Source organism: Sander vitreus, chromosome 8, assembly GCF_031162955.1.
Source record: "Sander vitreus isolate 19-12246 chromosome 8, sanVit1, whole genome shotgun sequence".
NCBI classification, from domain to species: domain Eukaryota; kingdom Metazoa; phylum Chordata; class Actinopteri; order Perciformes; family Percidae; genus Sander; species Sander vitreus.
The window spans coordinates 36,018,580-36,039,055 of record NC_135862.1 but is presented as its reverse complement, the minus strand read 5'-3'; the positions used below and the strand labels follow the sequence as shown (position 1 = coordinate 36,039,055).

Here is a 20,476-nt window from a genome sequence, read left to right as displayed (position 1 = left end):
CACTCCATAAGGCAATTCCTGCCAACCCCATGGAGAGAAAGAAGTAAGTTTCTTTTGATGCTAGTTGATGGTAGATTGCATCAGTTTATTTTTTTTATTGGTTTCTGTTAGGGCTGTCGCGATAACAATATTAAAATACTGCACTATTGACATGCCGACTGCAGGGGATAGCAGCAATCTCCACAACCGCAATGTTCCCGCCTGTAGCAACAAAACTAAACTAAAAAAGGATTTTCTATTTCCATCGGGTATCAGGTGGCTTTTTGTGATCACACATATCGCGATGACAATAGAAATACTGTCTTCATCACTAATACACATGAACATGTAATATCTATATTCACATTAGACACCACCGCTGACTATCCCTCTAAGAATTTGGCCAAAATAAAGCATATTGACCATACACAAACGAGCTGATGGGGTCGCTGCGACTCAGCTGTTCAAGTCTGCCGTTATATTGCTACATTGCATATTGAAATGAAACAGGAAGTTACTCTGAGGGGGGCGTCTCCCTTCTAAACTGTCTCTGGTTGTATTTCTATGAACTTCACATGTTTAACAAGTCTTTTTTCTCTCTGTTTATCAGACCATCTTAGCTGGAGTGGAGGAGAGAAGATTTCTGTTTTAATTTCTGTTTTTTAATAAAAATTGAAACTCTTGAGCTGTGTCTTCTGATTGAAAAAGGCCAACATGTTTCTGGACTTGTGTTTGGTTGTATCAGAGTTAACTGAAGGTAAAGAGCTGAGAGGTGGAGGAAACCTGCACAGAGATGCCTTCACTTTTACTGATCCAAGAACTTCTGGCAGCTTGTGTGGCTATTATTTGGGACATAGCTCTGTTTTGCTACTCTAAACTTAAACTCACTCGGGCTGCAGCTAACAATGTTTTCATCATAGATTATTGTCTAGATGAATGGATGAGTTGTTTGGTCTATAAAATGTAGATCAGTGTTTCCCAAAGCCCAAGATGACGTCCTCAAATGTCTTGTTTTGTCCCCAACTCAAAGATATTCAGTTTCCTGTCCCAGAGGAGAGAAGAAATTAGAACATATTCACATTTAACAAGCTGACATCACACAGTTTACCTGTTTTTGATTTAAACGGATTCTCCAAATAGTTGAGATGAATGTAAGATTTGAATGTTTGCAGTTTTCTTCCTAAAGTAGAAAGCCCTGATGTTGTCATTGAACTGGTGCCCTTCATGTGCTCTGGACAGCTGCGTCGTTTGGCCACATGAGGACGCTGTTGTCCAGCGTTAGCTGAGTTACAGCAGCATTAGGTCAACGGTTCGATCCCCGGCTGCAGCAAAGATGGATGTCAGAGAAAGGTTATTAACAGAGCCAGGAGAACTAGAGAACAGTTTGAGGTTTAGTAAACCTTGAGGAAATATATAGCTGTGAAACACAAACTAGAGCAATATGTGAAATAAATATGGACAAAAGTACATTAGCACCTTCTCATATCATTTGGGACTTTCAGGATCACAATGTAATACTGTTGATTAGAAAAATCTTTATTTCAACAATGCAAAGACATAGTTATTGACTTCATTTCTTATTTTAAACTAAAGGAAAGCATCATTTAGAAACCTGGAGCTAAATAACATTTGATAGAACCAAACGGTAGAGCATGGCTCTAACAAAGATATGGATTTTCATTAACTTCATGAGATTAGCTGACGTTTTGTTATACTTAATTTACGGCCTTACAATCATTTCTTTATTTTATTATTTCTAGTCTAGACGCTGCAATGGCATATTGCTGCCCTCTGCTGTTTGTTACCGACATTGTATTTAATTATTCATATTTAGATAATCCCTCAATTTCTTCAATTTAGTCCAGTCATCGACATCGATATAAACTTAGTACAAAAAGTAATGAAATGTGTGTTTGGTAGATTATTTCTCTGTGGTAACAATGCTTTTTGGCAAAAATCATATACCGTTGGAAAGCCTGTTCAAATGGTGCCCCCTTTGTAGGGAACATGCATTTGTGGGATGAGCAGCAGAGCTGAGTATGTGGGTTACCTCATGAAAAATTTGCCAAATCTTCTCTGCCATTGCCAAACAGGTTATTTTGCTGTTTTTCATGGGCGCAACCCCCATACTCAGCTCTGCTGCTCATCCCACAAATGCATGTTCCTTACAAATGGGGCACCATTTGAAAGGGAACTAAACAGGCTTTCCAACGGTAAGATTTATTGCCAAAAAGCATTGTTACCACAGAGAAATAATCTACCAAACACAAATTTCCTTACTTTTTGTGCTAAGATTATATGACTAGATATCGTCTTACATTTTGGTTGTCATAGTATATGTGTATATCGTGATATAGTTAGTCAGTATACCCACATCATTGGTGATTATTTACCAAAAGCTCATTGTGTTAATATTTTGTGAAAGCACCAATAGTCAACCCTACAATATCGGAGCAATATGGACATCGATGTATTTGGTCAAAAATATTGTGATATTTGATTTTCTCCATATTGCCCAGCTCTACTGAATACTTCTTCCACCACTGCTGTGACTGCATGAGAGGGTTTTAAAGTAAAAGTGTTCTATCAGGCTTTGAGTCAAACTATCAAACAAAAACACATGTTGTTTTTCACATTCGTTCAGCCAGCGCGCGCACACACACACACACACACACACACACACACACACACACACACACACACACACACACACACACACACACAATAACAGGCATTTACTTTTTTGTGTTAACAGAGAAACCGAAGGTGGTCTTTTTTTACAGGTCTGACTGATGGATCGTACAACACAGACATCACACTGAAATACAGCAAGGTCTTCACCAGCATTGGCAATGCTTACAATCCAGGCACAGGTAATGTACTGCAGGTCACATCAACACATGTGGTCATGGAGAGTAAGAGTAGAAAAGGATTTATATCCTTTTCTACTCTTACTCTGTAGGTTTCTTCACAGCACCAGTCAAAGGGGTCCACTATCTCCAGTTCATTGTGTGTAAAATCCAAGCAGGTGATATGGGTGTAAAATTGTACAAGAACAACCAAAGGATCATGTTTACTGGTTGAAAGAATATGGTCTTGAGCATAAAAAGGCCTCAGATTTAACATAAGGATGTAGCAGCTTGTATTTTCTCACCAGCACAGAGATCAAATTAAAACATCAGCAGCCTTGAGTCCCACTATCAGACAAAAACACTTGTTGTTTTTCCCATTCGTTTAGCCAGCTCAAGTTGGGAGACTATATAAGACAGGCCAACTCTACCACTGTACCTTTCTGTAGATGTGTAACTGGACAGTGAGGGTTGTTCTTGGTTTGCTGTTGTTGTTGCTTGGTCCATGTGGGTCAGGGGCTCAGGGGGAGGATGGAGACCCCGGCGAGGTGGGTGAGATCAACACGTTTCTTGAGGCAGGTCCAAGAGATGAAGGTGACGAATGGACTGAGCAGACCACAAAGCAAACCACCTCTGACATTTGGGCAGAGGTGAGGGCCCTCAGAGACATGGTGGTGGAGCTCCAGGTGGAGCTGAGGAACATGGAGGCCAGAGTGAAGAATAGTGAGGACCAGGTGAATCAATTGAAAACTGAGCTGATCGTCACCAAGGTGCACGTGGAGCTGCTGCAGAGAGAGACTTCTGGTATGGACAGATAAATTATTTATCAAAGAATGGACAAAATCACTGGAGTTCTCTTAACAGTTTGTTTACTTGCAGCAAGTTGAGTCTGTTTTAGAAATTGATTTAACCATTCACAAACCAAAATCAAACTTCTGTTTTTCAGTCCAAGAAACTAGACTGACTGCCACTGAGAGCAAAACTAGAGACCTTGAAGAAGAGAACGCAGGTATTTCACTGAATTGTTTTTATTATCTAAGATGGCGCGACTCGGTGTGTCTGTGCACGTTGTTTTGTTTTGTTTTTGTTTGAACTTTGTTTTTTGCGATGGTACCCGGATCTCTTTCTCCAGAGAAGAAATTCTGTGTGTGTGTGTGTGTGTGTGTGTGTGTGTGTGTATATATACATATATTTATACTTATATTGTTTGTTCTGTTTAACCTGTTTGTTTAACTTATTTTAGAGAATGTGTGACGTGCTCCTACAACACCAAAACTAATTCCTTGTATGTGTAAAAAACATACTTGGCAATAAAGCTTTTCTGATTCTGATTCTGATTGCACTCCCCCCCTAACATACTGCAGTCTTAACTGCAGTATCCTGTATTTATAAAGAGAAAAGGTAATAGTTTGTGGTATTAATACCTGTCTAACAATTATATTACTGGCCAATTTATCTAACCTGTTCAAAAAGCATTACATGTGGCATTAATGAAATGAGGAAAATATTAAAATGCAATCAAGATTAAAACATAACTTAAAGATTCAACGTATCCGTGGTTTGATGCCATTCCCAATGTTTATCACCACAATTGCAACGCATTCTCATCAACGGGTTCGTATGATATCCTACGAAAAGTTCTGCACACTAAAACGTATGCTATTATACGAAAACTAGGAGACCTCTGTCAGGTCAGCGGTAGTTGGTCGTTCAGTTACCCCAGAATAGGTGACTGTGCACTGGGTACAGAGCACCGCGAGCTGCCGGTCATTTCTGTGGAGATTACGGTTAAGTTTAGGCAAGAAAAAGTGAGGGTTATGTTTAGTTAAGTTTAGACACCGAAACGACTAGTTAAGTTTAGGAAAAAATCGTGGTTTGTATTAAAACACTCCCATGGAACACGCATTTCCTGAGTGAAAGACTTGAACTCCACTCCCTGGCTTGAGGGTCCTGTATGTTAACGCCCCGCCTTTTGCTGCAGAGAGAGACTTTGGGTACAGACTGTTTACTTTTCCTGTAAATACTGTTGTCCTTTAACAGTTGGACTGAAGTGTGTATTGTGAGCTGCAGAATAAATCTTTAAATTGATTTAACCATTCACAAACCAAAATCAAACTTCTGTTTTTCAGTACAAAACATTTGTATACCTATTTTCTCACACAGGGTTCTGTGAAAGATTTTTCAGTACAAAACATCTACTTTTTTACTTTTATTATTATTGTTATTACTAAAAGGATCCCTATTAGCTGATATGCCGTAGCAGTCAGCTTCTCTTCCTGGGGTCCACACACAATACAAAAACATTACATCTCAGACAACCCATTACAAGAATACATGTAAAATCACATTAATGTACAATACATTTATCACGCCCACATACGTACATATGCATGTGAACACTCAACGAGCATACATGCACGTACATTTTCCTTAAAACAAGAGATCAAACAGTCACACTCAGCAACTATTACTTTATAAATAAATAATGAATAAATATTTATATCCCTAAATAAATAAGAACAAACATGTATAGAAAAACAATTATAAAAAAATAGTTATATATATATATATATATTTTTATATAATGCTAGTCCAAGTCAAGTCAGTCATTTTCTGTCAAGCTAAGTTGCATGTTAACAGTTTGCTCTGCTGTGTGATTCAATGTCATTAACACCAGACTTGCAGACCAGACTGAGCAGCAGTGAGTCCAGGATTAACCAGCTGGAGAGAGAAAATGCAGGTGATGACACACACACACACACACACACACACACACACACACATGTTCAATGACATGCATTGACATTTTTGTGTTTACAGAGAAACCGAAGTTGGCATTTCATACAGCTCTGACTAATGCAGGAGATGTTGGACCATACAACACAGACATCACACTGAAATACAGCAAGGTCTTCACCAGCATTGGCAATGCTTACAATCCAGGCACAGGTAATGTACTGCAGGTCACATCAACACATGTGGTCATGGAAATCTACATAAATCCTTCTCAACTCTTACTCTGTAGGCTTCTTCACAGCACCAGTCAAAGGGGTCTACTATCTCCAGTTCACTGTGTGTGGTTACAGAACACGTAGAATGGGTGTATACTTGTACAAGAACAACCAGAGGATCATGTTTAATCATAAGGGAAAGGAAGTAGGTGGACTTGATTATTTCACTAACTCTGTTGTCTTGGAGCTGATAGCTGGAGATACAATTCACCTGGATCTCCCATCAAGCTATTCAGTCTATGATGATGGGAATAACTACAGCACCTTCAGTGGCTCTCTTCTCTTCCCACTGTAAGGATGCTGTTTAGGCTGCTGTGTGATTGATTTTGTCCCAGTACCTGTTGTTATTGGCTACACTGGGATTCTTTAGAAAGTGCAGATAAATGTCTGCACCGCTGCCTCCAAGACTAATGTCACTGCATGTATCAAATAATGTGATTCTGAATCTGTCCTCACATGAAAACAACATTCAAAGTTGTGTTTGTTATCTTTGAGTCTAGGTCTTCATGTAGAAACGTTACCTGAACTTCACTGATGTTCACAGAAACTGCCTAGCCTGAGTGAGGTTTTCAGTGGGTAACTTGACTTATTTCAAACAACACTGACTTTGTATATTTAAAAAGTTACTAAGTGACGTTTACTCTGAGTACATTTTAAATGAACTGCTTTTTAATTTTACTTAAGTAGATGTTTAAACCTGTAATTTTACTTGTAGGCGTACTTAAGTAAAAAAAAAAAATCAAAGTAATCATACTTCATTTATTTTAGGGACATTTGTATAGAAGTGTGTTGTGTGTATGATGTTCATTGTGTCTATATTTGTTGTCTTTGTTTTTATAACATAATATAACTTTGTACAGCACTTTGTTCAGCCTGGTTGGTTTTAAATGTGCTCTATAAATAAGTTGACTTGACTTGACTTAACCCTTGTGTTGTCTTCCCATCGACCATGCACTTGTTGTCCTCCCGGGTCAAAATTGACCCGGTCTGTTTGGCCAGTTTATAAAGCATGAAGTATAAATTATCATCCAATTCTGTGTTACATCTTCTTAGCCAACTTCTTTCCAACCTATTACCACTAGTTTTACACTTATTGTTTTAATATATGGTCAATAAAACGCATTTATATAAAAATATACCTAATTTCTGAGTTAAAAAAAGCTGAAATTATGAATTATTTTGACTAACAGTTGAGATCAATGGGAACATATGTTGATGGATTATCACAGACTGGTATAAGTCAAAGTTTAGTCACGATACTGTTTTGAAACCATTTAAATTTTTTTTTAATGGCAGCCAATAATCACACACTTGTTGTACTCTTCCACAATTGTTTGCATGTTTGAAAGTTCATAATATTTAAATTAGGCCTATATCTCGAAATATATAGGCAATAGTATTAATATGACATTGTTGTACTCCTTAGACAAGTCTCGTTCCAATAAATGTTCAATATGGTTCACACCATCGATATATACGTTACGGTTCACACAAACACTTTTGCATTATTATGTATTTTACAGTAAATGTGGTCTCCAGGTAACAGGGAGCCATAGCTACAACCCGCACTATTCAGTGCAAGGCCAGGGTCGGAGCCCTGTTAATTAAGCTGCCAGTGTGTGTCAGATACGGTATGCCTTTGTTTAGTAAGCTGTGTAGTGGAGGAGGAAAGGCGAGAAAGATGGCCTGCCCCTGCCAACAAAAGGAGATGGAGAAACTCCCCGAGAGAGAGGAGATGCTGATGAACAAGAAAGACTTTCTGATGACAAAGATCGACCAGGAACTTCTGGTGGCCAAGAAAAACAGCATCAGGAACAGAAGAGGTGAGACGTAGATTTATAAAGCTGTTGATATAGCTAACAGTATACCTTGTTTAACTCTTTAATAAGCATAAAAACATACAATGAGCCACTGTAGGTAACAGTGTATCAGTGACAACCTAACGTTAGCGTAAACTAGCTAATTAGCTAACTGCAGATTGACCTACCATTACAGTAAGCAACCAGGCCATTTCTAACCCAAATATAGCCGTTATGTTCGTTAGAAATAATACATTAGCATGTTGTGATACACATGGCGAAAGAAAAGCACAGGTGTGGGTAACAATTGAGAAAACCAACAACACAGAAGTGTCTGTTTTGGGCTAATCCCACAAATGTTACTGCACTAATAGCAGTGGCAGGTGAAGAGTACCTGTTACACACACTACACGGTAGTTTCTCCTTTATCCCTCATGGGGTAACGTTAACGTTATGGCTTAATAATATGGTAGCCTATAACCAGAACTTTGTAAAGTTGAATTATACCTATATCTAAAACGGCTTTTATATTGTTTTTAAGATGTGTTAAAATGTTTGGTATGGTATTATTTTTTTGGTCATCAGCATTGGCTGATTAAGATGAACATGTCGTTTCCATGTTTTTATGTATTGAACCTCTGAACATTTGAAATACTTTATCACATTAATGTATAGAGATCAAAATGGTCAGAAATGAGTATTGTTAACTAATTGACATTATTGTGTAGAATGATCTATTACAACGAGAGATGTTAAAGGGAGATATACCACAGTGTAGATAGTATGGCAATATGTCTGACTGTTGACAGATGTATATCCGATATGTATCATCATATCAATCACCAAACCCTAAACTTCAATAACATCTGCAGTAGCGCCAGTTCATGTGCAAGATGGCTCACTAGGCCACTGTAGAATAGCTTACTGGGGTTATAATGGAACTGAGCCATCATTTATTCATGAGTATAATTCCCACGTGCTTTTTCTGCTGTGACAAGTCAACATATCTGATGTGAGAAGGGTTTAAAGTCAAAGGTCTGGCAATGGGGAATACTGTATCATAATACTGTATTACACTAATAGTGGTCTATATCGGCGCGGATTCACTTCTGGGATTGTTCAGGTGCCGCCGGAAATTCCGCCGGATGTCCCTCATTTCGGCTGGATGTCCGTCCCCTTCCTCTGTCTCTGTGTCGGCGTTCTAACCTCTTGTGGATTTGTGAGGACTATGGTTAACTGCTCCTCAGATCTCTGCAGGGTAAATCCAGACAGCTAGCTAGACTATCTGTCCAATCTGAGTTTTCTGTTGCACGACTAAAACTACTTTTGAACGTACACATGTTCCACCAAAACAAGTTCCTTCCTGAGACTATTTAGCAGAGGCACCGTGGCTCCGTCCGGAGCTTAGCACCGCCCAAGATGATTGTGATTGGTTTAAAGAAATGCCAATAAACCAGAGCACGTTTTTCTCCTATCCCCAAATGCAGTGCGGACTAGCCAGACCCTCCTCCGTAGCGCGGTGGAGAAAGGTCTGACAATGCGAGACTACACTAATAATGACAGAAGTGTGTCTGTACTTTAGTGCTCTCAGGTATCTGTCAAGAAACCTGCAGGCCTCCTGTATTTCCACACATTTCTGATAAAAGACTAATGTTATACAGAAATTAGAACAGAAATTATAGCTGCCATTAAGATAACATTGCTCAGTAGTTATATTTGGGATGACTGTGCTGTTGCTGTTTTGTTTAAAACTGGTTGAGAACATTCCTACTCATATACTGTATCTCCCTATGCACTTCTCACAGTGGCTCTGCAGGCGCTGAGAAGAAAGAAGTGCCATGAGAAACACATCAAGTACATCGACTGTGCTCTTAAGGCCATGAGGTCCGCTCATGAAAATATGTAAGGGAAAAGACATCAGCATAGGAGATCTTTTGAATTGATGACATGTATGAATATCTGAAAGATAGCACTTTCTGCTGGCTGTTTCAGAGATATTCTCAACGAGATGAATGACCTGATCAAGGACATTACAGAGGATCATGATCCGACTCTAGACATGTCAGACACCCTCCACACATCTGGGAGCCTTGGAGTGGAATTTGATGAGGTACAATGACGGTAATTCCTTCAGGAATTTAATTTTTGAGTAACTTTTGTGATTTCAGACATGGATTTTGTTTATATGAACTGATTAGTCTTTTTTGTATTTGTGCATTATTCTGATCAATATAATTTGCTATATCATGACAAGTGTGTGTGTGTGTGTGTGTGTGTGTGTGTGTGTGTGTGTGTGTCTCAGGATGAGCTACTGGCAGAGCTGGAGAGGCTGGTGAAGAATCTGGATCTTAGTCTCTTTGAGAAGGACAAACTGGAAGAGAGAGTCCCTTTTTGCAAAGTGTTGTCCCCTGCATCACCATCCCAACCTGGTAAGAACCATCTGAAGACCAGATACTAAAACTTTGTCTGCTAGCGTAGTCGGTGAAGCAGAGGACTTGTCACACCATAGATGAACATGAAGCCACTTGCAGCAAATGACATGCAAATGTAGCAGTGTGCAACTTAATATGTTAGTTTCTTAAAAAAATGAGTTGACAAGCAGATGATAACAGCTCAACATGCCATGGCACAATACAAGCTGCAGTTGACTGCAGTGTCTACTAATTCATGCAAATTGTTGTTGAGTATTTTTGTTTTTTCTTTCCCGAAGCCAAGACGGACGAAGATGAGATTGAAGATGATTTAGAGTATCTGCGGCGCTGGGCGAATTAACCCCCTCATAGACACACCATCAGCCACAACACACAGGCATTAAAAGAGGAAAGGATGGAATAAATAAGCAGAAATTATAGGTTATTGTTGAATGTTTTATGTTTCACAGTGTCAGCGTCCTCTGTTTTACATTTCCAAAACAATTTGGTGTGTTTTCAAAACCAAGTCTAAACAATGTGAAGGAGTCCAACAGAAGCGATGTATAATCTAGAACTGAATGAGGCGCACCCTCACATCAGAAAATCGGGCCTGTAGTTTCTCTGTAATCCTGCTGACAGACAAACAAACCAACAAACAGACAAACAAACTGATCCAAAAACATAACCTTCTAGGCAGAGTTAATGTATATAACAAATACAATAGAAAATAAATCTAACAAATTGATAAAATAAGAGAAAAATAGATACATTATAAAATATGAAAGGGAAAATGTAGAGCTAGCGGGTCATTATTGTGAATTAAACCCTGCCAGGGTGATGTGAGGGGCCTTGAATCAACCTGAAGGGGTTTAATTCACAGTAAAATCAATCATTTGAAAGCAAAATATAGATTTTGTTATACTAGGGCTCAGTCCTCAACGCAGCGACCCGGGTTCGAGTCCGATCCGTGGCCCTTTGCTGCATGTCATTTCCCCTCTCCCTCCCCCTTTCCTATCCTCTGCGTGTCTCTTCTGTCCTATCAAATGAAGGCCAAAAACGCCCAAGAATAATCTTAAAATTGGTATAATAATAATAATAGCAACGGCCTGTTATTTATAGCAACAGAACATAGAATGCCGTAATTGACCTATCAGAATCAAGTATTTAGCAATGCTCTGTTATAAAACAATAAATTCAGTACAACTAATTGTAAATCCACTGGCATTTATACATGTTTGTATTATATATCTATACAGTCATTTGTTTATTCATAATAATACCAGATTTTATTCTAGTTATCTTTACTTGCCCTTTAAATCCAATACCTCTTACTATGGCTGTGAGCAGCTGCACAGGATTAGTGTCTGCCACCAGACAGAGCGAGTGACGGAAGCAGGGAGGGAGTGGCAGAGACAGGTAGAGGCAGATTGATAAAAGAAGTAGCCTCAGACATAGCACAGACTGTTAAATGTAGCATGGACTGGCTAAAATGTGAGCACCATGTATGTGGACATGTAAGGATTGTGCAATCGCTGACTAAAGCCTAATGGGGTCTGGAGTAAGCCAGAAGGAATATCCAGGTAGGAATGACATACACAGGACCTCAAATGGCCTCAGTGGGAAAAAAAGGACACAGAATTAAACATACCAGTGATATTATCACCGAATCGGCAGATTGGATTTAAGGATTGCTGCTTTAGGAATAAATTAAATTTGACCCAGATTCTTCGCAATATTCTGTTTGTGTGTGTGTGTGTCTTAAAGTGCAGGGGAGTTATATTTGTACATGGACTGTAAATGGAAATACTTATGAGTCTACTGAGCTATCACCCTAATAACTATTGAAGTTTGTATTTCTTTTTGCTACATTGAATTATAGAGGACCATCTCTTTGGAACAGTCTACCGGCATCATTAGGGCTGGGCGATATGGTGAAAATTAAATATCACAATATTGTTCGACAAATACATCGATGACAACATTGTAGGGTTGACAATTGGTGCTTTCACAAAATATTGATATTAATATCTAGCCTCATATCACAATATCAATATAATATAAAGATATAATATGGATATATTGCCTAGCCCTAATTATCATCATTCAAAGACACATTTGAAAAGGTCACTTACCAACAATGACTTTTCATTTTGTATTGTAATTCATCCCATTTATTTTATTTAGAGAGGTGGTATCTTTATGAGCCTTTTCTTGGCTTCTAACCTCCACTGCACAATGTTTGACCTTGTATCAAGTCTTATAGTTGTTCTTTTAAATAATGCGTGAATAAAATAACATAGACGTGACCTGTCCTAGCCCAGATGTATAAGCTTTACAGTAATTCTAAGATGGCTATACAATCCTAACGTCAAGTTAGGAATTCATTAGACATTCAATATCTATCATCAGTACAGCTGATGACGTGTCCTGTGAGATGAAGGTGCAGATGACCACTTGTCTTTATTATTATTAATGCTGATCAGCTTTAGTAGCAACTGTGCCAACAAAGCTGCTGCACAATTATCTCCTCTTTAGGATTATGTTAATTTGTACAGTTTGTACTATGCCCCAGCTCCGAGGTACAATTGTGTTCAGCAGTGTAATATGATAGACACAGACAGACAAAGCCCTAACGCTCTTAAGAAATTAGCTCAATCCAATTTAACAGGAAAAAAACAGAACAGAAAAACTGGCAACACACCTAAGCATGTCCACACACAAACACTGGTAGGGCTGCAATTTAACATTATTTTCATTGTTGATGAATCTGTCGATACATTTTCTCGATCGATTAGTTCTTGGTCTATAAAATGTCAGAAAATTGTGACATTTTTTTATTCCCAAAGCCCAAGATGACATCCTCATATGACTTGTTTTGTCCACAACTCAGAGATTATCAGTTTAAAGTCATAGAGGAGTAAAGAAAATAGAAAATATTCACATTTAAGAAGCTGGAATCAGAGGATTTTGAATCAAACCGATTAATCGAAAATCAATCTTTGCAGCCACAAGCACACACACACGCTGCTGTGACTCCTCTAAACAGCAGGTTACAGACTTGCGGGCCTTTTCCCAGACAGTCCGGTGTTTACTCCTTTATCTGTGAGGACTAAATTTTGCCGCAATGGATTACAATACAGGCTGGAGAAGATCTTCACCAGTTTATTTAGTCCATTCATCTTGACCACAAACCTTTCCAAAAACAAAGGTTTTGTAGTGGGTAAATCTTACAGTTATATAGTAAATGTTTGGTGTTAATCGGTGTGTATCTTCCATCTCTGACACCTCTCTCAGTTGAAGAGAGCCCCCCTCCACCACAGTCCAACACTGAGTCCGATTCAGCTCACTCCTCTCCACCTCGACCTGCCATCATCGTCACCGCTCCATCACAAGAGGACCTCTATGCCTCGCCATCCACCATGACTATAGCTGATGCCGTCAAAGAGCGGAGGCCCTCTTCCACACCCTTCGTAGTGGGGAACAAATTTGTGGCCAATCGATAACTCAGCATGTCCTGCAGGAGGTAAAATGGGAGTCAAACCTGGGACTTTATTGGTCTGAACTATTCATATCTGATTTTGTTTGGCATCCTGTCTCTCATAACCACTCACACATACACACATAAGACCACACATCATAATTTTCTCTATATTCTTGTATATTTATTTTATGCTTTTGTTGTTTTATGTAGCCAACCTTATGTTTGTTTTTTTAATTCAGTGGTTACTTGTGTTCAATTTGTAGAATTTAAGACTCTTGTAATTGCTCATTATATATTATTTTTTCTCTCCCTTAGGTAAGATCCCTTCTATAAGCCCCTGGGGGTTTTCTTAATCTCTTACTGTTGCCTTGATTTTATTGCGCAAATAAACAAATTCAATTCAAGATCAGAGAAACCTTAAAAAAAACTGAAACTATAAAAAAGTTCTAAAAGAAGTTTTCAGATACATTTTACTTTTTACATAATTAACAGTACAGCAGAATGAGCAGCACACTTTACTTAAATATAAAAACTAAATGATCTTACTATGCAAAATTATTTTTACTGATTTGTTCTTTGTGAGCAGCTTTTTACTGCTGGTTTATGACTCCCAAAACGTATGTAAAATGTATAAATGCCCCTGAGACATCAAGTGTACATAGGTCACAATTAGGAGATGAGATGATTTTCATAGCATGACGTGTTCTTGGAGTAAGATACATGTATGTGTCTGTTATTTGGTAATCAGGAGTTTTGGAGGTATCCTGTAGATTCTCCCATACTGTGTCCCAGCAAATCTCTTCCTATTTGATTCCTTTTTTTATTGTCTGTATTTTATTGCAGTATTCAAAGAAGAACTCAAAATGGACTGTACAAATACCACGCAGTTGCAAAACCGCATGGCAATGCGTTGATGTACTGTGCCAAACTCCGGGAAAGCACTTGGTTGTTCTGTTGATGGCTCAAACCAAAACACAATGGCGGCGCCCGAGTGAGCTGCGGCCTGGCGAGTTAAAGCTAAAACGGACTCTACTCTTGTCTTTTGAGGCTGCAAACGAGCCGAAAGAATGGACACCGTGGGAGAGGACGAACAGGACCCTATAAGGCTCAAGTCTATCAAGAACAATAAAACATTTACAGTGCCTCGAAATGATAGGGTAAGAGAGTTAGCTTCGTGTGGGGAGGAAATGAAGCCAAACTCTGTTCAGCACTCTGATAGTTTAATGATGTCATGCTTATCAGCAACGATACATAACTCATACATCACAATTTGATACTTGTCACAACTGTAGGTGGCCTGGTCTGAAATTCGGCATATATTTGACACAAGCAACATCACATATAATAGGTATATTTCGCTGTGTAGATGTCTTTTGCTCGATACTCACATGAAGCATACAAAACCGTATAACGCTAACACTAAATCAGCTTATGTAGCCACAAGTTACAATTTAATCGATACGCATATTCTTAAAAGTCACCGATGGGCCAATCATTTTTTTGGAACCGCCAGTGTTCACTGACAAGCAAGGTAACTTATAGTTATTAAAATTGCCGATTTTTAAATAGTTTGGCATTCTCTCCATCTAGTATGTGGGTTTAGTAAAGCACTACGACTTATGAGGACACATTGTGGAAAAGTAATTAGTTAGTGAGGCGCATTTGCTTTACGAGGCACTTAACTTCCAAAGTACAACTAAGGTCTTTGCACTTCACTACTGCCAATCTTATTACTGCCTCCCACGAACACATAAGCCTGCATGTTAAAGCACCCAAACTCTCTGCGTCATCGACTGAGTCCCTGGCAAGCCTTCTTTTTTGTGTCCTCTTCCTTCAGGGTACCTTTTTAGGACTGAGTAAACTTCATCAACCCGGTGACACTACCCGTCCCAGATTGTTTAGGCTATCTGATGTGCATTGGCCTTAATTTTTCCATGTCAAATTCCTCTCAGACCCAAATCTTCTTAGTGTCTCCTGTTTGGTTTGATCAACACCGTTAGATCCCTTTATTGATTTCTTGTTGTTTATTTCATTTTAACTTTACTCAATGTTCACTTTACTGTTGGTAATTCTGAATACACAGAACATTTCACATGGATCTATCCAGAGGAATAGTGCAACGTTCCAGTGTCTGTCCCTTGACCACTTTAATTCTTTAGGCTTTATCCTGTAGGTCATGTTTAATTTAAAATGCCCTGGCTGTAAAATCAACTAAGCTACTACTGGAGACAAGCATGATGCATGAAGTGAAGGGAGCATCTGTGCCATCTCTATCTTTTCACTCTTTTTCAGTTTGGGAGCTGCAGAAGTGTTCGAGAGTTTGAGAAATTTAACCGCATCGGAGAAGGAACTTACGGTATTGTGTGTAAGTCATCAATGTTGCAGACTATAGATTGATTCAACTAGGAAAATTAAAAATAGCAGATCATTTTAACTGCTGGGTAACCCACAACTGTTTCCTGTTCTTAACATAGACCGAGCGCGAGACACCAAGTCGGATGAGATTGTAGCGTTGAAGAAGGTCCGGATGGACAAAGAGAAAGATGGTGAGATCAATGCTCTTAACGCTGATTCATATGTGTGAGTGTATTGAATGCAGTATTTTTGTAGGCACTGTATGTATGTTTGGCTTTGTCCATGTGTTGTTTGTTTTTAATAACCTTTTTGGGGAATGTAGGGAGCATCAGTGGTCATGTGGAAGTTTTAGCCTGACGGTTGGTGCATAGAGGAGTTAATTGAGTAGTTATGGAGATGTATCTTGCTCTGAAACACAGTGTTGGACGTCACAGCTAACCTATACTGCCATCCTTTTGTCCCACATTTAGCATTGCAAAAAAAACATTTGCAAAATATAAATAATTTGAATCCACAGTTTACAGTTTTTGTTTCACGGTGTCCAAAATGCCTGAGCCATTTAAAGCTATAGTGCGTAACAATTTTATATTAATGAATGTCCGTTACATTCAAACCATTGCCATAAGTTGATATGGAGCTAATTAACTCTATCAGCTCCACAAATCTCTGTATTTCTCACTGTGGCTACGTTTACAAAATGGTGCAGAAGCACGGGTGATGCGTTTTATGTCACCGCTGAGAAAGGACAACAGCAGCGTTCAGCTTTGGAGACAAAGAGGACATAAAAATCATAAGATAATTACCTCTTCTAATCCTTCCTGTTAGCAAGTTGGTGGAGGAGGGGTGGGGGTGCGATCACCGAAGTCTCCCATCATGTGGATGCTCCGACAAACTAGGACCCTTTGCTTTAATTGCTGTTTTTCTTGTTGGACCTGCCGATGCCCTTCTCTTTGTCTGTCAGGGATCCCCATCAGTAGCCTCAGAGAGATCACCCTGCTGCTGAGGCTGAGACATCCCAACATAGTGGAGCTGAAAGAAGTGGTTGTTGGCAGTCAACTGGAGAGGTAGTGCACATGCACACACACCACCATAAGGCTGCGTTCACACTGCCTGCGTCAGGGTTAGGGTTAGGCAGCGGGGGTGCTGCGAAAATTCGAGGCCAATGCAACCGCACGTCGCGCTGCGGTGGCCAGTCATGTAACGGCGTTCAGACTTGTCAGTGTGTTTTGAGCTATGGTTTGAGGCGGTGTGAGAGTCCCGTACAGGAAACGGGACATCACTAACTTTATCGCTGCCACAAGAAAGATTTTAAACATTATGAGGGTAAAAAAGGAAACGCAGGCACTTACCTGCCCTGGAGTTTGTGTACAGGGTTCATACATTTTGAAAAAACCTGGAAAAGTTATGGAATTTAAAAAATGCAAATTCCAGGCCTGGAAAGGTTTTGGAAACATAAAAAGACCCAGAAAGTTTTGGAAAAGTCATGGAATTTTTTTTTTAACACAGCATAATAATATGTGATTAATAAATGTATTTCACGTCGTCTTAACCTCACTGTTCTATTCGGGGCGCGATATTACAAATCCCACTATGAACCACATACATTGTCATTCATTTTATTGTTAAACCTCTGAGGGTTAACTTTAACACAGAATTTTATTCTTATTGTATAATGTCGACTGACATTTTCAGGAATATATAGTCATGGAAATTTGCCGAAAAGTATTGTTGAAAATGCGTATGAACCCTGTGTGTAATAGTTAAATGTTTCCTGCAACAACAAAGCACTCGCTGTATCTCGCTTCTCTTTTCTTTCTCTCTCTCCGTGAAGTAAGCTGCTTTCAAGTGCGGTCGGATACGTCAGAATCTACGAACGATCTGACGGAAAACAGTAATCTACTTGTCCTTTTGTTAAGGGGGTTTAAGAACACAACAGGACAGGACGTCACACAAATGGGCAGTTTTGTTGACAGTCCCCCCCCAGCCGCACCACCCTGCGGCAAATCGGCGGGTCATTTTATTTGGTGTGAATGCCCAGTATTGCTGTTAGGGTAGATGCACATCAATGGATTCACAAACAATAACAGAATATTCTACAGCAACAGTTATTGCTGCACATTGCTGCTCTCTGGGTGCAGTGTAATTATTCAGAATCTGTCATTTTGTCCCAGCTGGTTTTTAAACTTAGTTATCATAAGATGTTCTACTGCTGTCTGTTAACTTAACTTTTGATCATCTCTTTTTCTGTAATTGTGTTTCTTGTTCAGTCTGTTTCTGGTGATGAGTTACTGCGAACAGGATCTGGCCAGTCTGCTGGAAAACATGCAGACACCGTTCTCCGAGGCTCAGGTAGGACAGTGTTCATACCATCACTCATATGATACCATTTTTCATGGGACCCCCATAGCTGTGTAAAACTGCAGTTAGTGTGACAGCTGTTGTATGATTACAAATGCCAGTCAGTTGACATATCTGAACGACATGAATCTGTAGTGAATTACAGAGAAATATGAAAATGTACTTATTTATAAGGGCTCCTTAAAATTAATTAAAACTAGTTGTGTTGTCTGCATTATAATAATTTCTCTTCTGCTTTCCTTTATTAGGTAAAGTGTATCATCCTTCAGTTGCTCAGAGGCTTGGAGTATCTCCACCACAACTTCATCATACACAGGTCAGTCCCAGACATTTACTGGAAACCCAACAACTACTGTACTCAGTATACTAGAGAAAGAAAGTTTAAAGCACCCACTGTCTAGTTTACATAAATATATCTGAACCAATAACAGTGTCAATACAAGAACTATATACATTTGTGTTTTTATAATGGCAGCTTGTTAGTTATATATCACCTTTTTTTATTCAGGGAGGGCCAATTGAGAGCAAGCTCCAATTCCCAATTATGCCCTGATACATGCCGTATTAGAATTACAGTACATGTAAAATGACTGAACATAGTAATTAATATATAATATACAGTTGCAATACACAGTACACATAAAGCAGTTACAGAATGTTAAACAACTCAAAGTGCACATGTACATTCAGTATACATGGCTTCATAAAGAAGACGTTTAAAGTGATTAAATGGAATCAGGCTGTTTATTTCATTAGAAACTACAGGTTATTGGAGCATAATACTCTACCTACCTAATTCTGTCCTAACAAATGGAATATTTAGGACCAAGGACTCACTAGTGTGAATCACATATACTGATATGATTTAAAATCCAGCAAGCTTGTTAAATACACAGGCAATTCTTTAAGCAATCAATAGAATGCAGAGTTGCTCCCTTAGAGCCAAGGAAGTCTACACATTCAAAGTCTACACATTCAACTCTACAAATGCATGACAAGTGAAGGGGGTGAAAGGATTGTATCTTGTAGGAGCTGGCTCACTTATTATCCTCTTTAATCTTTTTATCAGGGACCTGAAGGTGTCAAATCTGCTGATGACGGACAACGGCTGCGTTAAGATTGGTGAGTCAGCACTCTCTCAGCTCTCCCTATAATCACATAATTCCTGTACTGACATACATCCAAAACTCTGCCAGCGCTGATCTTTGACCTCTGTCTCTCACTTTGACAATGACTGCCGTAGAATTTTTTATGATTGAATCACTGACTGTTTATTTCTATGTAAAATACGCTTATTTCATGTAAATATAGGGTTAGCATTTGCAAGTTTGTAAGTAGACTTTTGGAAAAATGATCTGAATCAAGGTCCACTTACCATTTGTGGAGCTTTTAGGTATTGCGTTCTAGGTCTTAAATCATTTTAAACAGGTTTACATTTTCCTACGCCATGCATCTCTACCTCTAATGCTCATTTTTTGAGCATTAGCGGTATATCATTTCACTGTTTTAAGACTACAGATGAGACCAGCATGCAACTTACATTGCAGCCAATCAGCTTTCGTGTTATTGGCACGAGTCTCTTTCAGATTGTACCACAGACATGAAACAGATTTTATTCTTCAGCTATGGGGAAGTTAAGCGAACCTTGGCTCGATTAAAACAGAATTTAGGGCTTAGTTGAGTTCTTAAAAAGGTCTTAAAAAGGCTTAAATTTGACTTGGTGAAACCTGCAGAAACTCTGTTTAAGATTATTTTGTTGACTTACTTTGTTGATTAATCGATTACCCGATTGACTCTAGGGCTGCAACTAACTAATTCTTTTTTCATTGTTGATTCATCTTTTGATTATTTTTCCGATTAGTTGTTTGGTCTCTAAAATATCAGAAAATGGGGAAAAATGTGGATCAGTGTTTCCCAAAAAGCCCAAGATGACGTCCTCAAATGTCTTGTTTTGTCCACAACTCAAAGATGTTGAGTTTACTGTCCCAGAAGAGAGAAGAAACTAGAACATATTCACATTTAACAAGCTGTATTCAGAGAACTATTTTCATGAAAATTGACCCAAACCTATTAATCGGTTATCAAAATAGTTGGCGATTAATTTAATAGTCGCCTAAATCGCCTAATCTTTGCAGCTGTAGTTTACAGAAAATCATTTGAATACAATTTTCAGAAATTGATTAATTGTCATTAATTTAGAGAACACGCCAACAATTCTGTGGTTCTCAAATGT

The 20,476-nt window shown here is 38.8% G+C and overlaps 2 protein-coding genes across 2 annotated transcripts in view; both read left to right on the top strand.

Moving 5' to 3' along the window:
• Window positions 1–7,472: 7,472 nt before the first annotated feature.
• Window positions 7,473–10,410, top strand: LOC144521631 (charged multivesicular body protein 4b-like). The gene is made up of 5 exons (XM_078256192.1): window positions 7,473–7,662; window positions 9,444–9,540; window positions 9,631–9,748; window positions 9,941–10,067; window positions 10,349–10,410. Exons 1-5 carry the CDS (start codon window positions 7,473–7,475, stop codon window positions 10,408–10,410), a joined length of 594 nt encoding a protein of 197 aa, XP_078112318.1.
• A 3,875-nt stretch (window positions 10,411–14,285) lies between these two features.
• cdk10 (cyclin dependent kinase 10) overlaps window positions 14,286–20,476 on the top strand; it is a 12,201-nt gene continuing 6,010 nt past the window's right edge. The window contains exons 1-7 of the mRNA XM_078258018.1: window positions 14,286–14,687; window positions 15,823–15,895; window positions 16,005–16,076; window positions 16,847–16,949; window positions 18,153–18,234; window positions 18,492–18,559; window positions 19,313–19,365. Of these exons, the coding sequence (XP_078114144.1) occupies window positions 14,598–14,687; window positions 15,823–15,895; window positions 16,005–16,076; window positions 16,847–16,949; window positions 18,153–18,234; window positions 18,492–18,559; window positions 19,313–19,365 (541 nt within the window). The 5' untranslated portion in view covers window positions 14,286–14,597. The remainder of the gene's footprint in view (window positions 14,688–15,822; window positions 15,896–16,004; window positions 16,077–16,846; window positions 16,950–18,152; window positions 18,235–18,491; window positions 18,560–19,312; window positions 19,366–20,476) is intronic.